At 44.6% G+C, this 25,833-nt stretch overlaps 1 protein-coding gene across 4 annotated transcripts in view; it reads left to right on the plus strand.

The window, feature by feature from the left end:
• UTRN (utrophin) overlaps positions 1 to 25,833 on the plus strand; it is a 1,396,454-nt gene that overhangs the window by 620,267 nt on the left and 750,354 nt on the right. For all 4 annotated transcript variants that reach the window (XM_085612275.1, XM_085612279.1, XM_085612276.1 and 1 more), the window contains 2 exons: positions 3,746 to 3,951; positions 18,541 to 18,695. In XM_085612275.1, coding sequence (XP_085468401.1) covers positions 3,746 to 3,951; positions 18,541 to 18,695 — 361 coding nt within the window. The remainder of the gene's footprint in view (positions 1 to 3,745; positions 3,952 to 18,540; positions 18,696 to 25,833) is intronic.

Genomic DNA, 25,833 nt, shown 5'->3' on the forward strand with positions numbered 1-25,833 from the left:
TCAGTATCTATGTAATTGCTGCTGTTTGGAGTATTCAAATTTGTGTCAATGTATTGTTATTTTACAGGCTGTCATTGTAGTCAACAAGATAGTGAGGTCACTTCTGCAGCCCCTGGTATGTTTGTCAAGGTAAAACAATGCCCACCCCTCCCAACCTCCTTAACCATACAGATGTCCTTTTTTTTCTACTGCCACAATTACATATTTGTTGCAGCCCACATTATTTGTTTTAAAACTGAACAGTATGCTGAAGCACTGTTGCAAAGTATGCTTCGCACCAGTGCATAAATGGACATTAGAAGTACAGGTCCTCCCTATTTAGAGTACCTGTTTGCCTCTGAGAAGCACCAGTACTCTCCCATTAAATGTATTACGGAAGTGCTGAGAAGTACTCAGTACTAGACAGTACCTGTCCATTTTAAGCAATGCTTTGCACTTCGCAGATTACGAAAGGAACCATTCATTAATGTGCTGAAGTTCAAGGTCTCACTTTCTGAACATTTATGTACACGATAGTATGAAAAAAAAATGCATCAAACCCTTCCTGTTTGAAGGTAAAGACATTTTTCAGCCTACTGTATGTGCTTCTCGCACCTAAAAAAAATTCCTTACTCCTGAGGGAGCTGTAGGAAGCAGGGTACTTGTTGCAGTACCACCCCCACCGGATTTGCCTGCTATTTGATGCATCTTTGACTGAAGCGTACTGGGTTCCTACTAATGAGATCTCCAGTACAAGTCTTCTTACCCCAGAAATGTACAATCGTTTGGCCAATTGGCAAAACCTTTAGCACCCCCTGTAAGTTCCTAGTAAATCGTACCCCTGGTACCTAGGGCCTCAGGTTCTAGGGGCAGCTGCACAAATTGTACCACCCTAAGGGACCCCTAACCAAGCACATGCAAGTCTGCCCATGCAGACAAAAGTGAAAACACAACATGTCACTCATCCCTGTGTGGAATGTCCCCTACCACTGCATGTCATATTTGTAATTCACCCCTACAGCAGACCTAACAGCCCTAAGGCAGAGTGCTGAATATTCAACGTGAGGGCATGTCTACATGAGCAGATATGCCCCAGTGCTGGTTAGTCCTGTTACTGCAAGTACAATTGACCGAGGAAGCCATTTTAAAACATGTGCTGGACACTGGTGAAAACGAGTTCCCCAGCTACATGATGGCTTCACTGAAAATAGGGATGTTTGGTATCAAACATCTCGTATTGGTAGCCCACACTGATGCCAGTGATAGATTTACCAACCAATACATACACCCAGAGGGCACCTTAGAGGTGCCCCCTGTAACCCTACCAGCCTCTGGTGTCCTTCCTGACTGGTTTCTACCAGCCTGCCACCCAAGATGATGTTCTGACTTCCTAGGGTGAGAGATTTTGCTTGCAGGAGACCCAGAACAAAAGCCTGCCTGGGAAGAGGGTGTAGCACCCCCTTCCACAGGATGACCTTCTGATTAGCCTCCTTAGGCTGGCAAGCTTCAAAGAAGTTGCCGCCTTTGGAATGCGAACCTAGCTCCCCTCACAGGAGAGGAAGCCACCCACCCCCGTCCAGAGCCCCCTTGGCCCCTGGACAGGGGGGAAATGATCTAGTCAGGTAGGTGTGCCACCTCCAGGCTAGTACCACCCATAAGGTGGGCTACAGTGAGGTGAACACGATTTTTCAGAAGTAGCCATCTTTGTGATGGCATACTTAGGAATTCTGGGACAGGGTTATGCCCACTTCTCACATGGAATTGTCATATAGAGGGCATAGTGACCCCAAGGGTCAGTAGCCGATTGGCTACTCCCCTACATGCACCTACATTCATAATTGAGGGAAGCCCCTGGCACCAGAGAAGCAGATCCTGTCAACTTAAGAATAGAGAGGACACTGAAAAACTGCGAAAGCCAAGAGGAAAGGAGAGGAGAGAAGAAGCAGGTGACCTGGTAACAACCCTGCCTGCCTGTCTGCGTCCCTTCTCAAAAACTGAGCCAAAGTTGACTCGTCCTGCAGCTGTTGACTGCAGAAACTTAGGAGGGCTGCCCACCTTTGAAAAAGACTCAAGACCTCCAGTGAACAGCAGACCTTTTCTAAAGAAACTCCACAAGAGAAGACTCGATGGCCTCTGAAACCGCCAAAACCCGTCACTTGAAGCCACCACTGCACCCGTCACCTCTGGCTCAAGTTGAAGTAGTCCAATGATGCTAACAAGGTTGCTCAGCCCTCCAGAGCTTGAGTCATTGTGGTTTCACCCCTCCTGGACTCCCCGACGTTGCCTGCAGTCTCTGCATGCCAACCCTATTGACCGCAACTGCTCCGGTAAGGAAGAACTTGATGCCTACTGACACCTCTGCATCTATGGCCCCTGGGCTTTGGAAAAGAGGACAACAATGTCGCCCCACTGAAACTCATTGTGCTCCCGACGCTGATTTGCACACTGCACCCGGCCGCCCTCGTGCCACTTGTGGTGTAATGCTGCCGCTGCCTTGGACCTTGCCCACCACTCACATTAACTCCTGGAGATTGGTCCTGTAAGTCAATGTACTATAACTTTTTGCAGAACTTGGTCTTCCTTCCATAGGATAACATTGCAGAACTCAGGGATTGCACTGTGTCCACTTTTGGAAGTGAAAGAATTTATATTTAAAAAGTACTTTCCTGAATGATTTTTCACTGATGACTAAACATATATAAAGGTACTTGGTATTTTTCTAAATTGGCGTGGCTCTCCTTCTTAAGTAGTATGTGTCATTTATGAATCATTGTGTTTTTGCAAATGTCTTGCACTCCTCTGTGTTAAGCCTAAGGCACTACCCCCTCATAGAGCGCTTTGGGATTGCATAAAAAGCCCCTGTTCACTCATAAAGGAACCCCTGGACTCTTTACACGGTATATCAACTTTTTGATATTTCACATAAAGAGCCAGCTTCCTAAAGGAGCTTTCTCTATTGCTTATTAAAAAAAAATCTCTTTGGTATTCCTAAGAATTGGCAGGTATGGAAGTACAAGAAAAGGAAAAAAAAAGTCTGGGGGAGCTGCTTTGCCAGAGAAAATTCCAGCTGGCCATTTGTGATAGTTTTTCTTTTCTTTTCATTTTTACAGCACCCGATGCTCTCTTGTGGGGGTTTGGAGGTATGCTACATTTCATAGCAATACATTCCAGTCAATTCCAATTGCATCTCATAACTGGTTAACGGTATGCAGTGCTGTCTATAGAAGTATCAGTTGGAAAATTCCCTATCATTTGTCGGCTTAAATTGCCACCGGTGCAATAACGGCAAATCAATTTCCATCATGTTTGCTGTCTGCGTAATGCAATAGTGATCGAACAGATTCAACTCAAGTGAATGTTGCAGAAATATTTTTGCAAAAGTGGCAAAAATGGTGGAGACAATAAATATTAGCACATGCAGTTCTTCTAAATCTTGTCAAATCAGATTTAGAGTTCATAGTCAATTAGTACCCATTTTCTTTAAAAAAATAAATAAAGCAAACGGACTGTCCACTATTCTTATCATCTATGTGGTATAAAATCTATCATGCTGAAAAGTGATAAAATGTATGTTATACATTTATTGTTTAATCATAACCAAAATGGCTTGAAATCAATTTGTGCAATTTGTATTCTGTAGCAGATACTGTTAGCTCAATATCCCAAATGGTGTGAATGTATTTGCCCTATCATCGTTGCACCAATGCTAAATTTAGGTAAAATGACGCCTGGCTTGCAGTGTCTAACAAGTGTTTCTGTTCTGCAGTGGAGATGGTGAAAAATCAGTGGGACAGTACTCAGCATGGCGTGGAGCTACGTCATCAGCAGCTAAACGAGATGCTCACCGACTGTGTCCAGTGGAATGAGCAGAAACAAGCAGTCGAGACGCTCATTGGGCAGTATGAGATTAAAGTGCGAAATCTTCCGCAAGCTTCAAGGGAGACGCTAATGAAACAGCTGGCTGATAACAAAGTAAGACATTGTGCTGGCTTGTGGATCTCTCTCTCTTTAGTAGCACACATGTTGTCCCCTTTGAGATACATTTTTGGTGTGGCCCCAAAATGCTGCACTGCCACTAAACTCCATTTATTCTATCTCTCAATATATTTAACTTCTTAGACCCTCAGTACAAGTTCAAGGTTAAATTCTGATCGATCGGTATTACGAGTTGTGTGATAATTATCACACCCTTGCAGTTTTCCCCTGATAGAGAACCTCATTCAATTTATCAGGGATGGGGAAGGCCTGGAAAAAAAGCAAACCATGCAGGATTTGATGTGTCACTAACTGATTATGCATGTTATATGTCATTATCCTTTTGAAAACTCTTAGTACCGGGTATCTGCCACATGTGGTAAGTACCTCACCCTGGGATGATGTAATTAACTATGTACTGAATGGTATTGTGGAATTTGTATAGCCATTACTACCCCAATCTTGGCCTGAAGCTCTTACCCACACAGATAGGAAGCAACACTGTGTAGGATGTGTGGTTGGCTGAGTGCTGTTTTTGTGCCAATATGGGATGTGTTTTCATATCGTTTGTGATGCCCACCAAGGTGCAGGTATCATGTTATGGAACGCAGCACCTGGTGGGGGAGTAAAAGGGAGAGTTAGACATACAAATTTTAATTATGATACGGTCTAACCAGCTTAGTGTCAGAGGAAATGGGATGCTGTGTGCTTGTACATCAAAAAGGGGGTAATCCGAGAAGCCCCAAAATTGTATATGGCAAATTGTACTAAACCGAGATGCTGTTCAACGAGAAAAGGGATACCAAAAGGGCAAGAATGAAAATTGCGGACATAAGGAGTAGCTAAGCATGATTTTGATAATATATATATATATATTATTATGTTTGTTTTTGTTTTAATGGCAGGGCTAGTGCATACTGCGAATAAATACACCCCATAAAGGTTATTGCTACTACAGATTTCCTAAAATCGCAGATTCCTGCAGAGAACAGTAAATTATGCCTGTTAGTCAGAGTCCAAAAAATAATGTGATGACTGAGGCTTGGAGGCCACTCCAGCTGTTTGTTATTCAGGGAATGTAACTTCAGATCAGACCCTAGAATTGATACATAGGGCAGTGTGTCTGGCGGTAGTTGTTCCCTGCTTCAGTGGGTTTACATTTATTGACTCTAGAGTTCCTTATAAGTTGAATGCTTCATCCTAAAAAGTTTTACTTTTGCCTTCCTTGTACAATTAGAAAGTGAGACAACTGTATTTTTTGCAGTAGGCCTATTGGATGTTCTCATTTATGGTGCCAATCAGGACACCCAATGCTTTTCAAAGTCACTCTCTTCTAAAGCGGTATATTGTAACCATAAATTGGACACTCCTTTCCCACACCTGCAGCCTTAGCATTAGACTTCCACAATTCCAGCATGCTAAACATAGTCATATATATACTGTACCCTAAAAAAAAAGAATTTCTTTCTTTGTTTACTCAGCATGTTGGAACTCATCCTCACACACTCCTCACCCTAATAATGACCTGACAATTAGGACAGACAACCCTCTACTATAGTGAAGTTAAGGTTGGTGGAAATATTTATATATTGGATCCAGAACCCTCACCCGCTAAACAAAGGTGGCATACTCCCTGCCGGCGCTGCAATCCTCAACGTTCCCCTCAAGGGGGCCCTTTGCCGGAGTTCTTCTACCTAGCTTGCCATTAATGAAGTTTGATGAAGGGGAAGGTTTTTTTAATGAATGTATAGATTGGAGAGGAAAGTGAACTTAAAATTAACTAAGGACCCCCACCACACTTATTTATTATTGTGGCGGTCCTTGCCAATGGGTAAAAGCAGAGTGGAATACGAAGAAAAATAACGTGCTCTCTTATTCTCTATAATTGGTCAACGTGTTTCTTGCCCTTTATAGTGCACATTGCCATAGTTCAAAGAACTATGGCAATTCGTCATGACTCTAACACCCTAATCTAACAAAAAATGGGACTATGATTCCCTTTTAAAAGTGTGCCCATATTTAGCACCTTCAAAGTTGTGTAGAGATAGGAGTACCTCTTGTGAGTTGCAGAGTTGCTCTGTAACTAAAACATCCGACCAAATCCCTGATCATGCCCCTTTGGATTTGTGGGATCTTTGAAAACCACTTGTTGATCAGTTTGAACACGCCTGGGGACACTGCCAGGAACCTTCCGCGTCACTGCTATCCTGAAGATTTAAATATTTCCACCAACATTTAATTCACTCAGGTACACTATTGACGTTTACCCGGAGTGTAAACAGGAACAGCATATTCTGCATCTCTTTGATAGTATGAGTGAGTGTGTATGCTGGACCTTTATCACTCTCTGTCCTTCTATTTGTTGATAGATTGCCCTCTATTATGCATGTAAGGAAGTTGTATGTGTGGACTCAATTTGCTTCCCCAAATTGTTTAGGACACTCACTCGTGAAGCAGATCACAGCCTTGACATTATTTGCACTTGTATTTCCCAATTGTCGGTCAGGCCGGCATATCCTTTGCGTTTGCATAAATTGTCTCCAGTCAGTTTGAGAGGTAAAGGTAGTTTAAACTCTCAAATCCCTAAATTCTTACTTGCTTTGTAGTTAGATCTGCAATAAAATGGTAGTAAATCTTAGATTAACTTCCTTTCCCACCGCACTTCAATCATCTTGTTACTTTCTTGAGATATCTGCAATGAAAGGATGGTCAAATTTAGGTTAACTGCCCTCTCCACTGGGCTTCATCATCTCATTAATAAATGCAGTTGTCATACAAGTAATTGTGGCTCCAGAGCTCTGTCACACCATCGTTATCCTACTACAGAAAAAACCTCCAGATGTGTTTTCCTCGCTCATTACAGAGCCATCTCTAACCTATCTATCCAGGGAAATGCCTGTGATGGTCACCAACAAGCTGCTGAAAGCACAACAAAGTTCCAGCGTTGAAGTTATCAAAGCTGAGTTCTGTCCCTTTCAACTGGCCATCTAGCACAGTTTCACCAGCGTCCTATAAGCAGAAAACTTCCTCTTGGACAACTCTTGATCCTTCATTACAAATTTCCACAGAGTGACAAAGAATGCATTCCATTATTAGAAGCTTCTCCGTATGCTTTAGGATTGTTAGACTGACACATCTCCTCCTTTTAGAGACTAAAATCTCTACAAAGAGATTCTGTTCGAAGTTTAAGGCCATGACCGCCAGAACGTTTCACATGGTACAGATTCAGGGCTAGGATAAAGTGCATGTTTTTATTGAGTTTTATACAGAGCCATGCATAGAATTATTTGTAAAATGTTATTTTACGTGTTACAATGGAATTTAAGCGCCATGGCAGAAGATTTCCATATTTCCAGGAAGGGCTGTCACAAACAGCTGCACAATGGAGAAAAATACAGTGAAACAAACCAGGGGGCGGAACTGGGGACACAATAATGCAATGCGAAGCAGTCTTTCTGCATTACACGCAAAATGTTTAAACTAGTATTCTTGCAAAAAGCCAAATGTTCTTTTGGTCCAGTGGGTTTATTTTTGTAATTCTCCACTTTATTCTTTTGTTTATCGAAGAATAGACGTTTTACTAGCAGCTTCCTTATCCTCTGAAGCCACAGTATCTCAAGGTTCTATTGCACCTCTGTACAAGAACATTGAGCTGATCTGATTCGCTGCCAATACCTCATTTTGATAAAAACCTCAAATGTCTCAGAAGTCCAAAACATTTTTCCAACCGTGTTCCAAAAGATGGGCTTGAGGATGCTGAGATTGACATGCTTCAAGTGGCATGGGTGCTTGTAAATATTGATTTGTTTTTGCAAACCTGAATTGGTGTTTCAAACAGTGTGTGAACAGATAAACATGATTGTATTTTAGATACACAGAACTTGTTTGGGATGGCTTCCTTTTTCAAGTGCCACTCTATGCTGTTCTGCAGACTCGGCCTTTGTGTAGTGTGACCCTCCTCACAACAGGGTTGGATCAACCTGGAGTACTCACAGCAAAGACAGTGATCAGAAAAAAAAGACAAAACAGTGGCCTCACCTAAAGTGCCCTTTTAAATGAACAACAGAGGCTGCAGTCTCACCATCTCCCCCACCCACCATCTACAAAGGTGCCAGTGCTACGGGAAGAATGATTAGGGGCCCAGGCAGCCCAAGGATCATTTTTCAAAGATTCTTCTTTGCTTAAGTTATCAAAAATCTGATTTCACCATTAAGCCTGATTGTAAAACTAAGATGTAAATAATTTTGAAGCATTTTTGTAGCCCTTTTCCTAACTGGTTATGTATAATATAGATTTTAGGCCCACATAGGCCTTTTAAGAAACACCTAGGCCTTGAGGCCTAGATAGTGAAATAGATGTTGGGTTTTATTTCACTGTGAGAGCACAGTAACAACAATATGTAATGTGTCCTATTCCTATATATCAGCACCATGGCCTGTAGGCTTACAAGGCACAGTTTAGGAGTGACTTATGAATATTTAAAATCAGGAAATTCCTACATGGCAAAGGCATTTTTCCCTGCCACGGGTCACTGAGAATTCGGCATAGCCATAGTACAGTATTTCTGCTGGCAGATATATATTTTTGTCACATATGTGGGTGGTGTAAATATGCACTGCAGTTCACTTATGATATTTAACTTTCCATATATGTAGTATATTGCGCACACCCGTTTTAAAATTAATTTATGCCTAACTCAAAATGACTCGCTCATCTGGTTGTTAATGTGTTTATATATATTTGGCGTGCTGGTCAGGAATGAGGCTGCCTTCCTCATGTAACAATTGTATCTATAGCAAATGTGCAATGTCACTGGTTGCCTGGCCACACAGCATAGAGGTTGATCCAACAATCTTTAACACATTTTGTCTCATTATACATGCAATAGGAACATATTAAAGTCAATTACACTTTTGTTTATTATTTTAGATGACTTTCCACAACTGTGGAACACTCTTTTAAATGAACAGTATTAATTAAATGAATCATACATTGATAATTATGACTCCATAATAAGTGTTTTGAAAAAACACTACAAATGTTCCTATTTGACAAAAATCAATGCTCTCTCAAGAGGTTGTGGTGCCTGCCCAATGCATTTCGGGAAGAAGACCCCTTCTTCAGGGACCACTGTAAAAATAATCAATAGATATTCTTGTTTACTTGTACAGCAATATACAGTACGGAGGTGCTCCTGCACAGGTAATTACTGTGCCTAATGTGATGTGAAGAGCTTTAGAGAAGTACTCGCAGAGAACTGTGACATTACTAGTTTATTTTACTTAGCTGCAAGATCAGCTTTAGCAATTTCTTCACCCACCTAGCAAGGTGTTCATTGTCAAGAAAAGAGATTGAGAATGGTACCATCACCTAGTTAGTAAGAGGGATACTGGATCATTAGTGGCTAAAATGTGAATAAAGATGAAGATATCAGAAAAGGTTCCTCTGATTCTGAAGTGTAGTGACTGCCCGCTGATAGTTAAAGGCACTCACTAAGAACCGTCACTGAACTGTTGTGATAAGAAGACAGCTACTTACTCAAGGTAATTAAATTATGTATGCTTTTGAGGAAACTCTTTGTGTACGCTTGTTTCAAAGACGTAGCCTACAGAGTGATCAGTGTAGAAATAAAGTATTATTCAATAGATCTTGATGAACTAGATGGAACTAGGTGAAAAGTATATGAGTAGTGATACCTTTAGGTTCTTTCCTCAAGGGAAAGCTGTTATATCTCGGAGTAATAAAAAATGTGCAAATTAATAGACGATATCCCTGTAAAATAATGAATAACAAAGGCTGTAGCGTATGCATGCCTGCTATTAAGATAACAACTGATACTCAGGGTTTCGAAGGTACTTCTTACCTTCGTACAATGCCGTGTTTGTCTATACTCGATCTCTTGCGTGTGGCAGTGATTGCGGTGCCTGGCGTTGGAAATGCAGCGTTTAAAAAGGTAAAACTCTTCACATCAAAATAGGCACAGTAATTACATGTGAAGGAGCACCTCCTTCCTGTATATTGTTGTACAACTAAACATAATTATCTATTGATTATTTTTACAGTGTCCCCTGAAGAAGGGATTTTGTTCCCGAAATGCATTGGCCATGCACCACAACTTCTTTAGAGAGCATTGATTTTTGTCAAATAGGAAAATGTTTAATGTTTTTTTCAAAACGCTTATTATGGAGTCATATCAATGTATGATGCATTTATTTAATACTGTTGATTTGAGAGTGTTCCACAGGTGAGGAAAGTTACCTAAAAACATAAACAAAAGTGGAATTGACTTTAATATGTTCCTTTTGCATGTATAATGAAGCAAAATGTGTTAAAGATTGTTGGATCAACCTCTAAGCTGTGCAGCCAGGCAACAAGTAATATTGCACACTTGCTATAGATACAATGTAACTTTCCATGCCATAGGTACTGTTATACCTGACATCCTTGGTGTGCCTTCCCCTGAGTTTTTGCCTTCTGGCCTCCTGTTTTGCTGACTTCAGGATTCTGGGCACTTTACCACTGCTAAATTGCATATGCACTGTACTCTAAACATGGTCCTTTGAGTGGGCCGCAGCACTGACTGTGCCACTCACTTAAGTAGCCCTGTAAACATGCCTCAGCCTTGCCATTTCAGATCCTGTGTGTGCACTTTTTAACAGACATTTCGACCTGGCAAGTTAAGCTACTTGCCAGGCCCAAACCTTCCCTTTTATTACACATGCGTCACCCCTAAGGTAGGGCCTAGGCTACCCTGCAGGCAGGGTGCAGTGTATTTAAAAGATAGGACATATGAGTTTTTGGTAGTGAGAAACTATCAAATTCGTTTTTCACTACTGCAAGGCCTATCTCTCGCATAGGTTAACGTTAAGGTTGCCTAAAAACATCTTTTAAGTGAAATTTTCTTTTGGGAAGAGATAGAGATTTGGAGTTTGGTGTCCCTGGATTCACAATTAAAAATCACAACGTATGGTGAATTTGAATTTTAAATTGTAAATCTGAAAATGCCACTCTTAACGATGGATTAAACCCAGATCTGTGACTGGAGCTGAATGTTTGACAATGTTCAACATTCCGTCCATCATCTTTTTGTGTTGCACACTTAGAAAGTTGGCATTTTCTTACTACCTGTCTCTGAATACCTGCCTGGGTGGAGTGACAGCTAGGCTTTGTGCAGTTCCTCTAGACAGTAACACACAAAGTGCGACATTCACATCCTGATAACCCTTCACCAGGTTATCGGGCCTTCCTGGAGTAGAGTGGGAGGGAGGAGCTAGCACTTGCACCTGAATAGGGCTATGCCTGTACCCACACAATGAGCTGCAAACCCCCCTGTAGTATGGAGCCAGGGCAGGGAGGGCAGGGACATTGTGATCTTCCAAGGCCTCTTTGAAGTCTCCCCCACTTCAAAGCTTAGCTGGATATAAGTACTGGACCCCTGACACTACCAAATCAGAAACTTTGCTGGAACCAAGGACGTACTGCCAGGAAGAAGAGCTGCTGTGCTGTAGTAGGACTGCCACTTTGCTGCCTGCTCGGCTGCGTTATCCTGCTACTTCTTGCCTGGAAGTGAGAAGGACTGAAGCTGCTCTCTACAACCCTGCACCCAAGTTCTCCAAAGGTTTTTGCTGACTTGCGTGCTGCTCTTGAAGTCTCAGGGCCATCAAATACTTCCTTCAACTCTGCTTCGCTGCTGGACTTTGCTAACTGTGAGACGTGCCCAGTCAAGAGATGCCAATCCAGTCATGGGCCGTGAAACTGGGTTCTGCAGATGTTTGAGTGCAAAATGTGACGCAGTGATGACTTTGCACTGATCTGAACTGACTCAGTGCCCTTCAACACCAACACAGGGCCAATCCGAAGACATTCCTGCATGGCTCGATGACGACCCAACTGTGAGGTTCGACACGCAATGCCTGCATCATAAAGAGTTCAACTGTGACTCGGGACTCCCCTGTGAAGCTCGACTTCGAAACATCGATCCAACGGTGTGAATCGGAACAGACACATTGAGTCTTCGATGCCGGCGCTTGCTCCATCCAAGGTACTTTTTCAGCAGGCCCACATGGGTCCTGTAGCTGGCCTACCTTCCGCCTCATTCGGCCTAAAACTTTGGATTTACCCCGGTCCAGTGCAACCTTAAGTAGCCCTTAAGCACTATTGACTTTTAAGCACAATATTACACTTTATTCTTTAAAAATTTCTCAAGCGCTACTTATTGAATTTTTGTTGTTTTGGTCTTGTTTTACCCAGATAAAAATGGTCTATTTTTCTAGACTGGTGTGGAGTATATTTGTGGTGTTTTCACTGGATTACTGTAATTAAACTGTGCACAAATACTTTACACAAATGCTTTATAAATTGCCTCTTAAGTTAAGCCTGACTGCTTGGTGCCAAGCTACCAGAGGGTGAGCACAGGTTAATTTAAGTTGTGTATCTGACTTACTCTGACTAGGATTGTGGTCCCTACTTGGACAGGGTGCACACATCTGCCGGATAGAGAACCATATTTTTAAAAGGTGTACTTTAGGGTGACACACTAAAATATACAAAAGTGTTGGATGGAATGCTTAAATTAATCTCAGCCACTGGTACTCTGGCCGAAACACAATTCATCATTATTTTTCACACCATGCCACCTCAGTTTGGACCCAGCTATATGTAAATCATTTTTGAACCTGCTCCAATGAAAACAGTCCAGCCCGAACTCCCAAGCCACGTCCTCCCTGAACCAGAATACAGTCAACCAAGGATAAGTGCTGAACTTCCAGTGTACCCCTTTTATAGGCACTTCACAGTTGATCTGGCAATTGCAGATTACTATACACTGTTGAAGAATCCCAGTAATTAGAATTTGTTTTTAGTACAATTCTTATATAGCACTTTATATTTGGATAGCACTTTATACTATGTTTCAGGCGTTTCTGTTCACTGTAAACACCCAGTGTCACCCTTATCTGATGTAATGTTATTCAGTTTACCAAACTGTGGATAGTAGAAGGCTGAGCTGGCCTTCATTTGTTTCAAATTCATTACCTACATATCACCCACCACATGTCCAAGCTGGCAGCATTTAACCCACTGAGCAATCCTGTAGGCTACTCCTCTATCTAGTGGACAATGTAATATAATACTTAAGCAGCAACTGGAGAATTTCACGGGATGGATGTTTTTGTTTACTCAAAAACAATGGAAACCTCTCACCTCCTAAGATGGCGGGCCTCATTAGTGGAATATGCAGCAATGGCCATATTGAAGGCAACCCTTACAATCTAGCTCCTATCCTAGCAAATGTGACACACTGCTCCGTGCAGCATATGAAGACAGGCCAGAAATGACTCTCCGTCACTCCAGGGGGTGTCTCCTTTGCAAGCAAGTGAGGCTTGCCGTGAGATTTAATAGGAAACGAGACCCAACCTTCACTCTGTGAACTTGACCTCTCTAATGGAAGACATTACCTCCTCGTCAGCCCTCGTCCCAGTCCTAACTACATAAGCATAGCTCCTCCCACCAGAAACTCCCAAGCAACTAAAAACCCATCCCTTCCCTCCAGGCCACACCCACACCCTAAGGCATATAACCATGTGACCCGCCCATCCACATCCTGTACCACCAAGCACAAGAAGCCGAACAGGGAGGGAGGGATGGGAACCTGGACTGGGACGGGGAGGGCTACGACTCAGAGTAATGAATATTACCGGTGAGAAACCGGTCATTCTCTGCGGTTCACATAGTTAGGGGCTTCAGCGCTCTGGTTCTTTGGGTAGTGACATGCCATAGCCAATACTGTGCCACCATTAGTTTTCGTGAGGTTCAGTCATGTCAAAGTATGCTATCGGGGACTTCTTGAAGCAGTGTGGCTGTATTCCTTTATATGTGGGATACCCGTGCAGGAGTAGATCTGGGGAGCCTGCTATGCCCTCTCTATAACCCTAATGTATTTAAAATCTAAGGTGATATGGACCAGCGACGGCAGCTACCGTGGTTTCCTTGACTTAGATGCCAAGTGGCCCTAATTAATGTCTGGTAGCATTTGAAGGTGTTGGCTTTTAGCTCCAAGCACGTTTTTTTTGCGGTTTTATATAGACCCAAAGGTATTGGAGGGCTCTACATGAGCACCCGTCACGTTACACAAGGACACATTCATTTTAGTAGGCACGTGGAGATGTAGTGATTTGCCCAGAATCACAGGAAGCTGAGCCGACGCCGAGGTTTGAACTTGGGTTCCCAGCTCCAAAGTCGGCAGCTCTGCCCGTTAGGCCACATCCTCGCGATTGTGACACTTGTAGTTTCACATTGTTGGCTTTGGCCTACAACATCCAGCGTGCAGTATGCTGTTTAGTGAAATACCAGGATTACATGAAGTTGTCACTCATGATATGGTGTCTTAGGATGGTAAAGCAGTATTTGTGGGGGCGGGGGGTTGTGTCCGGCTTCACAGTGCCGCTGTTTACCTAACCTATTGTTACAAATTCTTTAATATATACATAGTGCGTATTGCCTCTGCCTAGATGAATATTTCTTTATTTTTACCTCGTGTATGTATTGGCTGCTTAGTGTATCATTCCCCTTCACATGAAGTGCTTGTATTACAACGCACGAGGCACTGTTTTATGTTTCAGAAGAACACTGACACATCACACATTAAACTATTAAGCTCATAGATGCATTGCATACATAAAACCCTCGTTTTTTCTTTGTTTTGTTTGTTTACTGTAGCGAGCTGATTTTATGGTTCAATCATCACTCTAAGCAAGCCAGACCCGTTGGATTTGCCAATGCTGGTTAATTTATGTCAGCAACACGTCAGATTCGTGGACATACGTCAATCACTTAAAACATGCAATACAGCACCTGTACTCAAGGCGCCTGACTTCTCCAAGGAATTCATAGTGCAGACAGACGCTTCTGAGCATGGAGTGGGAGCGGTGCTCTCACAACTAAATGATGAGGACTTGGACCAACCTGTAGCTTTCATTAGTAGGAGGCTACTTCCCAGGGAACAGAGGTGGAGTGCGATTCAAAGGGAAGCTTTTGCTGTGGTCTGGGCGCTGAAGAAGCTGAGACCCTACTTGTTTGGGACTCACTTCCGGGTTCAGACGGACCACAGGCCCCTCAGATGGTTGATGCAGATGAGGGGTGAGAATCCTAAGCTGTTGAGGTGGTCCATTTCCCTACAGGGGATGGACTTTACGGTGGAACACCGCCCCGGTACAGAACACGCCACCCCCCTTGCAGTACTGTTGACGTTTTTCAGAATTGATCATCATTTATGGGCTGCGCCAGGAATTTGATTGGCTCCAAAGTGTTTCGTGCATATTAGCATTTGTCACAGTTTTATCAGCACACTGCAAGGTTAGTCTAACATTCTGGCGTTGTGGTCATCTTAAAATACCGCATAGAGTGCACAAGTCCATTTCTAAATTGTGTGTGATTTTGGATTTCAATATATCGTTGACTATCTAATTCAGAAACAAATTGAAAGCACAGTAATGTGCTAAAGAAGTAGAAAACTGACTTGAACCGGAAGCATGAGAGTTTTCCAAGAACTTTAGATTTTGAAAAAAGCAATAAATGCGGATGTGTGCCAAGGACATGGGGTTGCTGAAGAGATATTTAGGTACAGTCCGAGTTTTCTCTTTACCTCCTGTATCCTTAATTCCCGAAGATGTCTTAGGAGCAAGTGACATGTCATGGCAGCTCGCATCAGCACCACTTTGGTTAGGAGAGTTTGGTCCTCCCGCTGTAAATAGAGCTAGGATGTACTTTTGTGCTGACATTTTGCTTACATTTGTGCTTCTGTTACATCTCACTAGACAAAATGATGTGATTTGACATAATTTTCCCTTGGGAGCCTGTTCTTCTGTACTATTAGTTGCATGTTCGCTTCATACTTCCTTTTAACTGTATTGTCTAACAAAGCAATATCCAGTATTGATCAGCAGGCGCATTATCATTGATCCAAGAGTTTGTTGACAGTGCAGTTCGACATTGCAGCACGGAGTCCCCATCAGATCCATGGTGCAGCACAAGCGTGCTGGTTTCTCGCACTCTGATTTTGGGGGGACGGGTACAGGTGTGCACAAGCCGCAGATACAGGTCTTAAGTGACGAGGAGCACAGTGTGGCCTCCATCTCTGTGAAGGATTGCAGCCAGTTGACTATGTTATTCGGTCTGGAGAGGGGACTCTGTGGACTGAAGGCGAGGGTGTTATGTAAGCCCCGGCCCACCCATGTGGCATAAGCGAGGCATCGTCCGCAAGTATCTCAGGCCTTTGTATGTCTGGGTAGTGCCATGCTAGAAGTTGTGAAGTCATTCTGCCCTCAGACCCTGCTCTACATTAAGAGTGGATTCTTTGTTAAGGCTATTTTTGGCAGCTGCCTTGGGCGTCACCACAAATGCACATATTGCAACATATAGCTCCATAAATCACTTTGTTGCTAGGGAAGCTGGGTGCAGGGTAAATGGCAACATATCATTTTGCTTCTCGCTCAGAAAATCCTTACAAAACACCTGGAAAGGGCCCACAGTATTTCAATTCATGCCAGTGGCTAAAAGTTACGTCAAGGGACTCCGCTATACTAGGTAAGCAAAAGAGGAGAAAGTAGGGAGGAGAAGCTGGAACAAGAACCACAAAATACTCCCTCTTCTATTATTTGAAGACAGATTTGATACTTAAATTGAGCCACAGATCCTCAATACTAAATAGATTTTATTATAAGACAATTGAAAAAAACACTATTTTTTATAAAAAGAAAACAGTGGACAACTGGAAAAGGAAGCTAAACGATTAAATTAGCTTATGATAGTTAATAATTGAGCTACCCACTGCAGATTATTTCTTTCTAGTGTCGAGTATTCATAATCGACCACTTTATTATCTGACATTTCTGACACGCAGACAAAGCTCCCTGACATATTTACTCCCATTATTTGTGGTATAAAGCATATTCATACCATTGATCTCTATTTGATTTTAAAAGGATATTTGTGTTTAATATCCATATATTAATGGGCTTTGCTCATTGTGGGTGTTATTGAGTCACAATGATGCTGCTGCACTTTCTTCCTGTGAGCTCTAGACTCTTAGGAGAACTGGTGACAGCAGATGTCCGGTATCACTTGAGAAATATTGTCCTTTACGTATTTCCATGTATCATTTGGGATATTTTAGTGGTAGCAAAATTAGCCGTTTGTTTACAAACATACTTCCCTAAGGCAGTGAAGGGTTCATTTAGTGACCTTAGGATATTACAAGGTTGAAACTAGGATCAGAACCGGTCCTCTAGTTAGTAAGGAGAATCCCAATCCTAGTGCGGGGTAAAAGTTCAGGTTCTGGGAAAGGGTCTTCTAAATTGCAAGAGTGAGAGAAGGACAAGTCTGGTACAGGGGGTCTAAGGTCTGGTGTAAGTCCTCAGCTTAACTATGGAAAAATAATAACCCAGGCTCTAGAGTAAGAGTTTGAGATTAGGGCATTAAGAGCCACATAGGGCTGGTGCAGTTGCCCTATTTCCTCCAAGGTATTATGGTTGATGAAATTCAATCAATTTAGCTTTACTCACATTTCTATCGTTTTAGCAGCTAAATACTTGCTCCACCAGTGTGGCACATCTCCAAGCACCTGTTTCATGATTTTTGCCACTCACCAGTGAAGAATATGACCTCTCAGTTGGGGAACTAACATGCTGTTTGTAATAGCTGCAGTGAAAGACCAATCAAAAGCATAGTCTCTTCCTGTGCACGTCCTCCCTGCTCGGAAGAAGCCCTTTAAATACCCCACAAGTGTTGTTCAAATACTGAACTGCATCTGTCATAGTGGCTTGTGTGTCTGATGTAACACCACCATGCAGTTCATTTTGCTGCCATTCCAATAGTTGCCCCAGTCAAGTACTTGCTCAGCCAGTGCTGGGAATCTCTCATGCGTTGCATGCTTTTTGCCACTCCTCATAAAAAACAAATCCTTTTGTTAGGGTGGGGTTCCATGGTCCTTTGAGATGCTTTGGTGAAATAGAAAACAAGGAATTGGTGGATCCAAGTGTCCAAGACAGCCAATACACTTTACTCCTGCTTAGAAGGGCCCCCAACACTTTCAACATTTTTCAGGCATGGATGGCACACTGGAAATGTTGCACCTGCCATCCCGAGCCATTATGATAAGCACACTCAAACAGTTAATTTTATACGCATTTCAGATCGATTCGCCATCAACCAACAGGACCAATGCAATTAGCGGCAAGCGGTGATTACACAATAATAGTGCAATGCACCGTCTTTCTGTCACTGACACTAGTTTGTACACACGTTGGAGTAGGATTGATCTCCTGAGGTAGTTTCTATGACCATGCCTCCTTACCTATCTCCCCATGTATCTGCCCTGAAGCAAAGACATTCTAAGTGCATATGTGCACAGAATCTGGAGCCTTTACCCAGCAAAAATGCATTCCTGCTTGACCGCCATTGTCTTTTCTTCTTCGCATCTCTTACTGATATGTTCCCATTTTGATGTAAGTGTAATGATGGAATGTTTCATCATTAATTTTTCATTTGTGTTCTACGTGTGAGATGATTAACCTTTTTACTATTTAACAGCTGTTACTGCAAGACTTGAATAAAGGAGAACCCAGCATGACTGCCTTCAAGGACCTATCAAACAAGCTGCTTCATGACAATAGCAACGACGATACCAGGAAGGTGAAAGAGACAACGGACTGCCTGTGCACCGTCTGGGTGAACATGAATCAAAGGTAACGATCACACACCGCTGCAGAGCTGTGACCATTACTGGCGACCCAGTGATGGATTGTTTGGTGGTCTGACATGCATAACTGTAATTGTATGATTTGTCAAATTTTATGGGTTTTTGGACTTCAGCGATTTATATTGAAACATTTCTAGGAGCAAAACTGTTTGACAGTACATGGATCAGAGAAAGACGTTTATTGACAACTGGACCAAAATGAATTGACAACTATTCGCAGTTCTAAATTAGGCCTTTTCTATAAACTTGATTACCATTTTTTTGGGGGCGACTGTTACTTTGATTTGTTTCTCAAGATTGCAACAAAATAATTCAAATTTTTCTTTATTTACATGTAGCTTTTTCACACTAGCGGTAATTAATCTGGTAGATGCTGTCACCAGGAAGCAACAGGGGGAGATAGTGAAAGATCAGTTTGCATTACTAAAATATTGAACACACATTTTATACAAAGAAACCAGTTCTCTAAACTCCTGGATATTTTAAATTGCTAATTCTTCATTAGCCCCTAAATTGGCACTGAATCTCAAAAGCTGAAGAGAACTCCCCCCGCTTTCATCAGTTCCTTAAAGGTGGCCAATCTTATTGAAAAGGACCGAATGACACCTGAGATCGCAAGCTTTTGAGATTCAAGTGCTTTTTGCATAATACAAGCCAAATTGAAAATTCCATTGACATTCTTTGAAAGCCATTTCTGGGAGGGGGCAAGTCTATTATTTTTGTTTGCAGTGTTTGATTCCAGAGTCTAGCCAATGCTGTGACATATAGATCTGATAGAGACATCTAGCCGCAGATTCCTTAACTTAGAATATCCCCAGGCGTCAGGCTGGATCCGGAATTTTTTTTGCAGCACCACCTCTGCGCGCTGGGGGACGGCACCACACGACCCCGCCCTGACGTCGTCCACGTACGTGACATCAGCGAGGTCATATAAGTCCCTCCCGGTGCGCTGACGTCAGTTTCCATCTTTTCCGCGTGGAACGCGGATCCGGAGTGAGCGGTTCCTCTGGCCTGTTTTCAGGTCTTTTTTCGATGCTTCGCATCTGGAACAGTGTGCAATGCCTTCGGGCTTTAAATCTTGTACATCCTGTTTGCGGCAAATGTCCACGACGGACCCACATCTTATCTGTATGTGGTGTCTGGGCGAGCACCACAACTCCACGGACTGCGACACCTGCCAACACCTGAAGCCGAAGTCCCGGCGGGAGCGCCGGATGAAGCTTCTTTCGGCACGGCTGTCCCAGTCAGAGTCTTCTCGTCCCCCGGCCTCTTCAATGTAGTTCCGTCGTCGATCGCCCTCTGGGGCACGGGGCCATCGTTTACCACTTCTTGGTAAGTCGCGGTGCATGTCGCCGAGGTCCTCGACCTCACTTTCATCTGTTGTCAGGGGCACTGGTTCCCAGAATATTCCGGACGTGCTCCCCCGACAGTCGTCCCCCCTCTATAAAGCCCTATCCGGGTCCGGGGGTGACTTGGGCCCAGATGGAGGCTTATGCCACAGCTCTGCAGGCCTCCCTTGGGTCCTCTCCTGTCCCTGGGGTGTCCTCGGGCCTCCGCTACCTGTGGGGTCCCCGACGGACTCACCGGTGGGTTCGCCCCCGGTGTCAAATGAGTCCTTGCCCTTCAGGGATGTCGGAGATGTGGTATCGTCGGGGCGCAGCCCGGCTGGGTTCCCCTCTACGATCCATATGGTGTCGTCCGGGTGCGTCCCGGCTGGGTCCCCCTCTACGACCCATTGCACCCCTATCGCACTGCATAGTCCCGTAGGGCACCCTGTTGCATCGCAGGTGGTTGCTGGTGCTCAAAGCCTCACTTTGTGACTGCCTCGGTCTTCTGGGCAGGCGGCCGCCTGTCTAGAGCCGGGTTCGGTGCTGTTCCGGCGCCATAGACTCGCCTCCCCGGCTCTGCCTCCGCTTCTTTCTTCGGAGTCAGAGCCTGTTGTGGTTGAGGCTGAGTCTGGGCCAGTGCGACTCCAGAGGCTTGCCTCCCCGGCTCCGGCGCCTTCTTCTTCGGAAGGAGAGCTTGTCGCCTCCCTGGCTCTGCCTCCGCTTCTTCCTTCGGAGTCGGAGCCGGTTGTGGTGGAGGCTGAGTCGGCGCCGGTGCGGCGCCGGAGGCTTGCATCCCCGGCTCCAGCGCCTTCTCCTTCTCCTTCTTCGGAAGAGGAGTTTCTCGTAGATTCGGCGCCGGACGGGGCCAACTCGATGCCGGATGGAGTCGAGTCGGCGCCAGACGAAGCTCGATTGGCGCCGACTAAAGTCGTTTTGGCGCTGCATCGACGCCGGGTTATTGCCTCTTCTCCGGAAGCGTCCGGAGAGAGTTTGGCGTCGGCCTCACGCCCGGCAAGGCTGGACATATTCTTGCCTGTGCCTCCCTTAGAATATGTGGATCGGGCAGAATCCCCACCTCCTCAAGAGCACCCGCACCCAGCAGGCTCCTCGCCCCCTCAAGAGCCTCATCAGGACCCCCATTCCTCAATGGGGCGTCCCTCAGTTGGGCATTGGTCGCACCCTCACTGTCTTGGAAGGGTTACCTTACAGCCCTCACCTACTGATGAGATACTATCCCCTCCTCGGAGGGCTACCGAGGCTGGTGCAGCTTTTCTCAGAGTGGTCTCCTTGGCCACTCGGATTTTGAACATGCAACCCCCTTCAGTGCCCTTGTCTGTGGACCCTTTACTTGATGTCCTTCACCGTGGGGCAGGGAATGTGGAGCCGCTTCTGCCCTTCGAAGCTTCTCTTTATGATGCCCTTGTGGGTACCTGGGTTCGGCCAACTTTCGGTGATCCGGTGGCTCGTTCGGTCTTGCACCGCCACCGTCCTGCTCCACATGATCCGGTCTGCTTATTTGTGCATCCAGACGTGCAGGGATTTGTTTTGCAAACTGCCATCCCTGCTTTGCCCCGGCTAATGCTTCCTCCCTCCCGGGAGTCCATTTGGCTTGAGTCATTAGGGTCGGAACATCTTTGCCTCCACTAGTGCTGCACTACGGTCACTAAATACAGTGTGTGTCCTGGCTAGGGCTACCTCTGCCCTGTGGGACTCTGCAGAGTCTTTGCTCTCCACCAGCCCTGAAGGCGCTCGTGTTGACCTCCTTCATCTTCTCCGGGATGGCCATGACCTTGCTGAGTTTACAATCCGCTCCACATTGTATACGGCTGATTCCTTAGGCCGGGCTATGGCTGGTTCAGTCGCCTTGCGGCACCATGCTTGGTTACGGGATAGCGTCTTCCCAGAGAATATCCGGGAGAGACTTGTTGATTTACCCTTTGATGGGGTTTTATTGTTTGATGCTCACACCGACTCGGCTGTTCAGTGCCTCCTTGCGGGCCTACCCCCCCCACCGCCCCCTTAGGCCTGTGTTCCTCAGGCGTTTGTTCTGGAGTGGTACATTTTCATGTAGCATCCTTTTGATGCGTTATGTGTTTTAGGCTGGTAGTAAGCCTCAGGTCTTCCTTTCCCATGGTCGGGGGGTGATTACCCTTTCATTTAGCATCCGTTGGATGCCTTATGTGTTTTAAACTGGCAGTTAACCTACTTTGGCAGTGTTCCACAGATTGTTCCTCTGACTGTGGCTTGTCCTAATAGGTTTTCCCCATTGTTGGGGTGTGCATACTCCATGTGGGGTACTTGTTTGCTATTATATAGCTCTGTTTATGTCAACTGGGCCTAAGAGATCCCTTGGCCTCTATGCATCCTCTGGTGCTCTTATCTGCCGTTGTACAGTGCTTCATGTTATCTGCTGTTGTACGGTGCTCAATGTTGTGCCTTGGCGTCATCTTCTCTACGTCATGGGTCATCTTGCTTATTTGCTTCATTCTCCTCCTTGAAAGGTTTTTTGGGGTGTTCATCACGCTTTAAGGGCAGCTTCCGTCTGCCATTACTGCACCAGGTGTGTTCCTCTACAACCATGTTGCATAGTTGTGGCTGGTTTACCCGTTTTTGCTATATACAAGTTCTATGGGTACTCTTCTTCATAACTCTTCACCTCTTTTCGAGACTGCAAGGTCTGGTCCGAAGTCTCCATGTTTCAGGGAGCTTTTCAATGCTGCATGCGGAATTGCCAATAAGGCCCTTTTTGCGTTCCACTTACTGGGGTGGTTCCCCTGTGTTAAACTGCTCCCTTCTTCGTGTTCAGTTACTGAAGGATTCTCTCTTCTGGACAAGGGTTACTTTCCTTCCAGTCGGAGGGTGTGGTTTGAAATTCTGCGATTCTCCCTCGGTTTCTACGCCTTAGTACCTTGGTGCCTCTGCTGCACCTTCCTTCGGATGTGCCTCCTTCTTTAAGTTCACCCTATATTATATCAGCTGGGCATGCGGGACGGCTCTTCTGATGTCAAAAGTCCTATGTCTACACCCTGCATATCTGTATTTCGTGTGTTGGTTCTCACCTAGGTCTTCCAGCTGCCTGGTCGAGTGGCCTCACGTTTATTTTAGCTATGCCACCTTATGGTCTCTGTGGCTGTTTTATGCTTATTTTAGCTACGCCACCTTATGGTCTCTGTGCTGTTTGCTCTGTGCATGTTTCTGTGGTGGTCTGCATCAGCGTGCTTAAGATTGTTACTGTTCGCCCCTGTTCCCCCTTTTGGGACTGGGTGTGCACTTGGCGTTTTTCTTGTCTCCACTTGCAATTCTAAAAACATTGCTGATTTCTACTCTTGACCTTTGGTTCTTGGCTGTAGCCTCTCCGGCCTTCCTTCCGTGGGCTAGCCTGGTAGGCTCTGGTTGCCTCTCTTCATGTTTCTTCTCAGCCTTTGGTTGGTGTTCACATAGTGCGCCATTAAGCTGAGAGTGGTCCTTCTTCCTCTCTCTTTCTTTTGTTCTGGTATATTGCTGGTGCCGTTTCTACCTCTCATGCTTATACAGGTATGGTGTAGCGCCATTCTGGCCTTTTTGGGATGTCTTGCATCCCGTTATCTTTTGCTCTTCCGAGCTATTTGGGTTGCTGTCTGGCTGTTCCGCCACGTCCTTCCCCATTGTCCGTCACTCTGTTGCCGGCTCAAGTGCTTGGCGCTTTCTGTTGTTCTGTCGCAGACCCACCTTCCCTTTGGGGTATGGCTGTGGTATCTATTCTAAGTTAAGGAATCTGCGGCTAGATGTCTCTATCAGATGTACGAGTTACTTACCTGCGGTAACGATGTATCTGGTAGAGACATTGTCTAGACGCCCACCCAGCCTCCCTGTTCTGCGAGGACCTTGCCAAGTGGGGTTCTCCGCTGGCCTCTTTCAGTTGCCATTGGTTTTTCTCTCACGGGTGCTCACATTGTTGCGTCCCTTTGAGAATTGCCATAATACAGCTGACTCCCTCTCAGGGGTTTCTTACCTGTAAAATGATGCCTTTTGATTAACATTCACCAGGAGATTCATCTTCATTTTCTTTTCTTCTCCTGCTGCCTTCCATCCCTCCTGCCTTCTCTATTGGCTCAGGGTTCTGGTTTCCTCTACAGTCGTCTTCTTTGGGGTTCTGTTAACCTCTGTTTCAGACCTCCATTACTATAGGGGCAGTGCCACTCTTTTCATACCTTCCTGCGGTGGACTGTTGTTCTCTCTGTGCTCCGTTTTTGCTACACGACACAGTTCTACATGGTAATGACAGTCTATTTCTGTCTATTGAGATATTCTTCCCTTGTTGCACTCGGGAAGGGTCTTCGCTTAGCTTGTGGGGTTCTTTCTCTCAGCTTTTTCACTTGTATGTAGGCAGTGTCTAATTCTGTCTTTTACTATGGTGTCTTGCACCATCCTCCTTCTTTATTTACGGATTTTTCGTCCCTCGCACACTGTTCCCATGCTTTCACAGTTTCTTGTTGGCGGCTCCGCGTTGTACTGCGGAAAAGTTTCTCCAACGAAAACTGACTTCAGCGTGCCGGGAGGGACTTATATGACCTCGCTGACGTCACGTATGTGGACGATGTCAGGACAGGGTCGTGTGGCGCCGTCCCCCAGCGCGCAGACTTGCTACTGCAAAACAAATTCCGGATCCAGCCTGACGCCCGGGGATACTCTAAGTTAAGGAATCTGCAGCTAGACAACATCTCTACCAGATACATCGTTACCGAAGGTAAGTAACTCGTACGTTCATATTTATATTCTCAAGGTAATCATTGCTATGCTTGTGGCTAAAGAGTTGACATAACTTAGTTTCAGTAGACTATGGTTATTACCACTCTTTTAAAGTCATCATCTGGGATTTATATTCTACTACTTGAAGTAGAACAAGTTGGTATTATGGACCGGTAGCAGAGAAGTTAATATGTGCCCCTTGATTCACATTTTTGTCCAACATAGAACCCACAGATGATGTGCCCTCATTAATGTTTACAATCCAGTATGTTGGTTGAATCCAGAAAAGATTGATCCATAATCTTCAGCAAGTCAACTTTTATCAAAATCTTGCAGCCCAAATACCCCTGTTTAACCAGCATGACAACCACAACAAAGAGTCTGACTATTGCCCTCTTGTTATATGTTTTTGTGATCTTGCATTGGTTTAAGCCCAACTTTGGATATCCAGGTGTATAGTGATGAAATGTGTTTATCTAAGAGTAGCACACATTTCACCACATTCATCTGGATCTCGGAACCTCAATACTGAATGATTACATCACACGGTTTCACATAGAAGACGTTGGTCCTTTTTATTTTGGCAGGCAGTCTTCTGCTTTTGAAGTTCAGTAAGAATTTTGATCCATGAAAATAATATGTAATATTTATAATATATCTTCTGTAGAAGATGGCTGCTCTTCAACCTATGTCAAAAGATTAAAATTGACTCTGAATTGGTGGTGCCTGGCCGAAGGTCAACCACTCTATATCACTCCCTGTCCCCCCCCCCCTATCTTTGTGTACCCCTGGAGACAGCCTCTAGCATTGTAGAGCAGTCTTTCCATTTTCATGCAGTGGCCAAGCCCTTTCTACCACTTCTCTGCTGCCGGAGGCTCTCCTCTATCCATATTTGTGCTATATCCCTTAGAGCACTGTGAGCCCAAGCCAAAGCAATGTGAGCTCATGTCTGATGTCGTCCAAATCTGAATTTATGTGTTGTAAGACCAACCCAGGGTCTTGTAATATTGCCCACCCTAGGACCACCCTAGGCAGAAAAGCACCTGTGTCAATAGCTTGATAATCTCG

The sequence above is a fragment of the Triturus cristatus genome, chromosome 6 (assembly GCF_964204655.1).
Source record: "Triturus cristatus chromosome 6, aTriCri1.1, whole genome shotgun sequence".
Classification (NCBI taxonomy): Eukaryota; Metazoa; Chordata; class Amphibia; order Caudata; family Salamandridae; genus Triturus; species Triturus cristatus.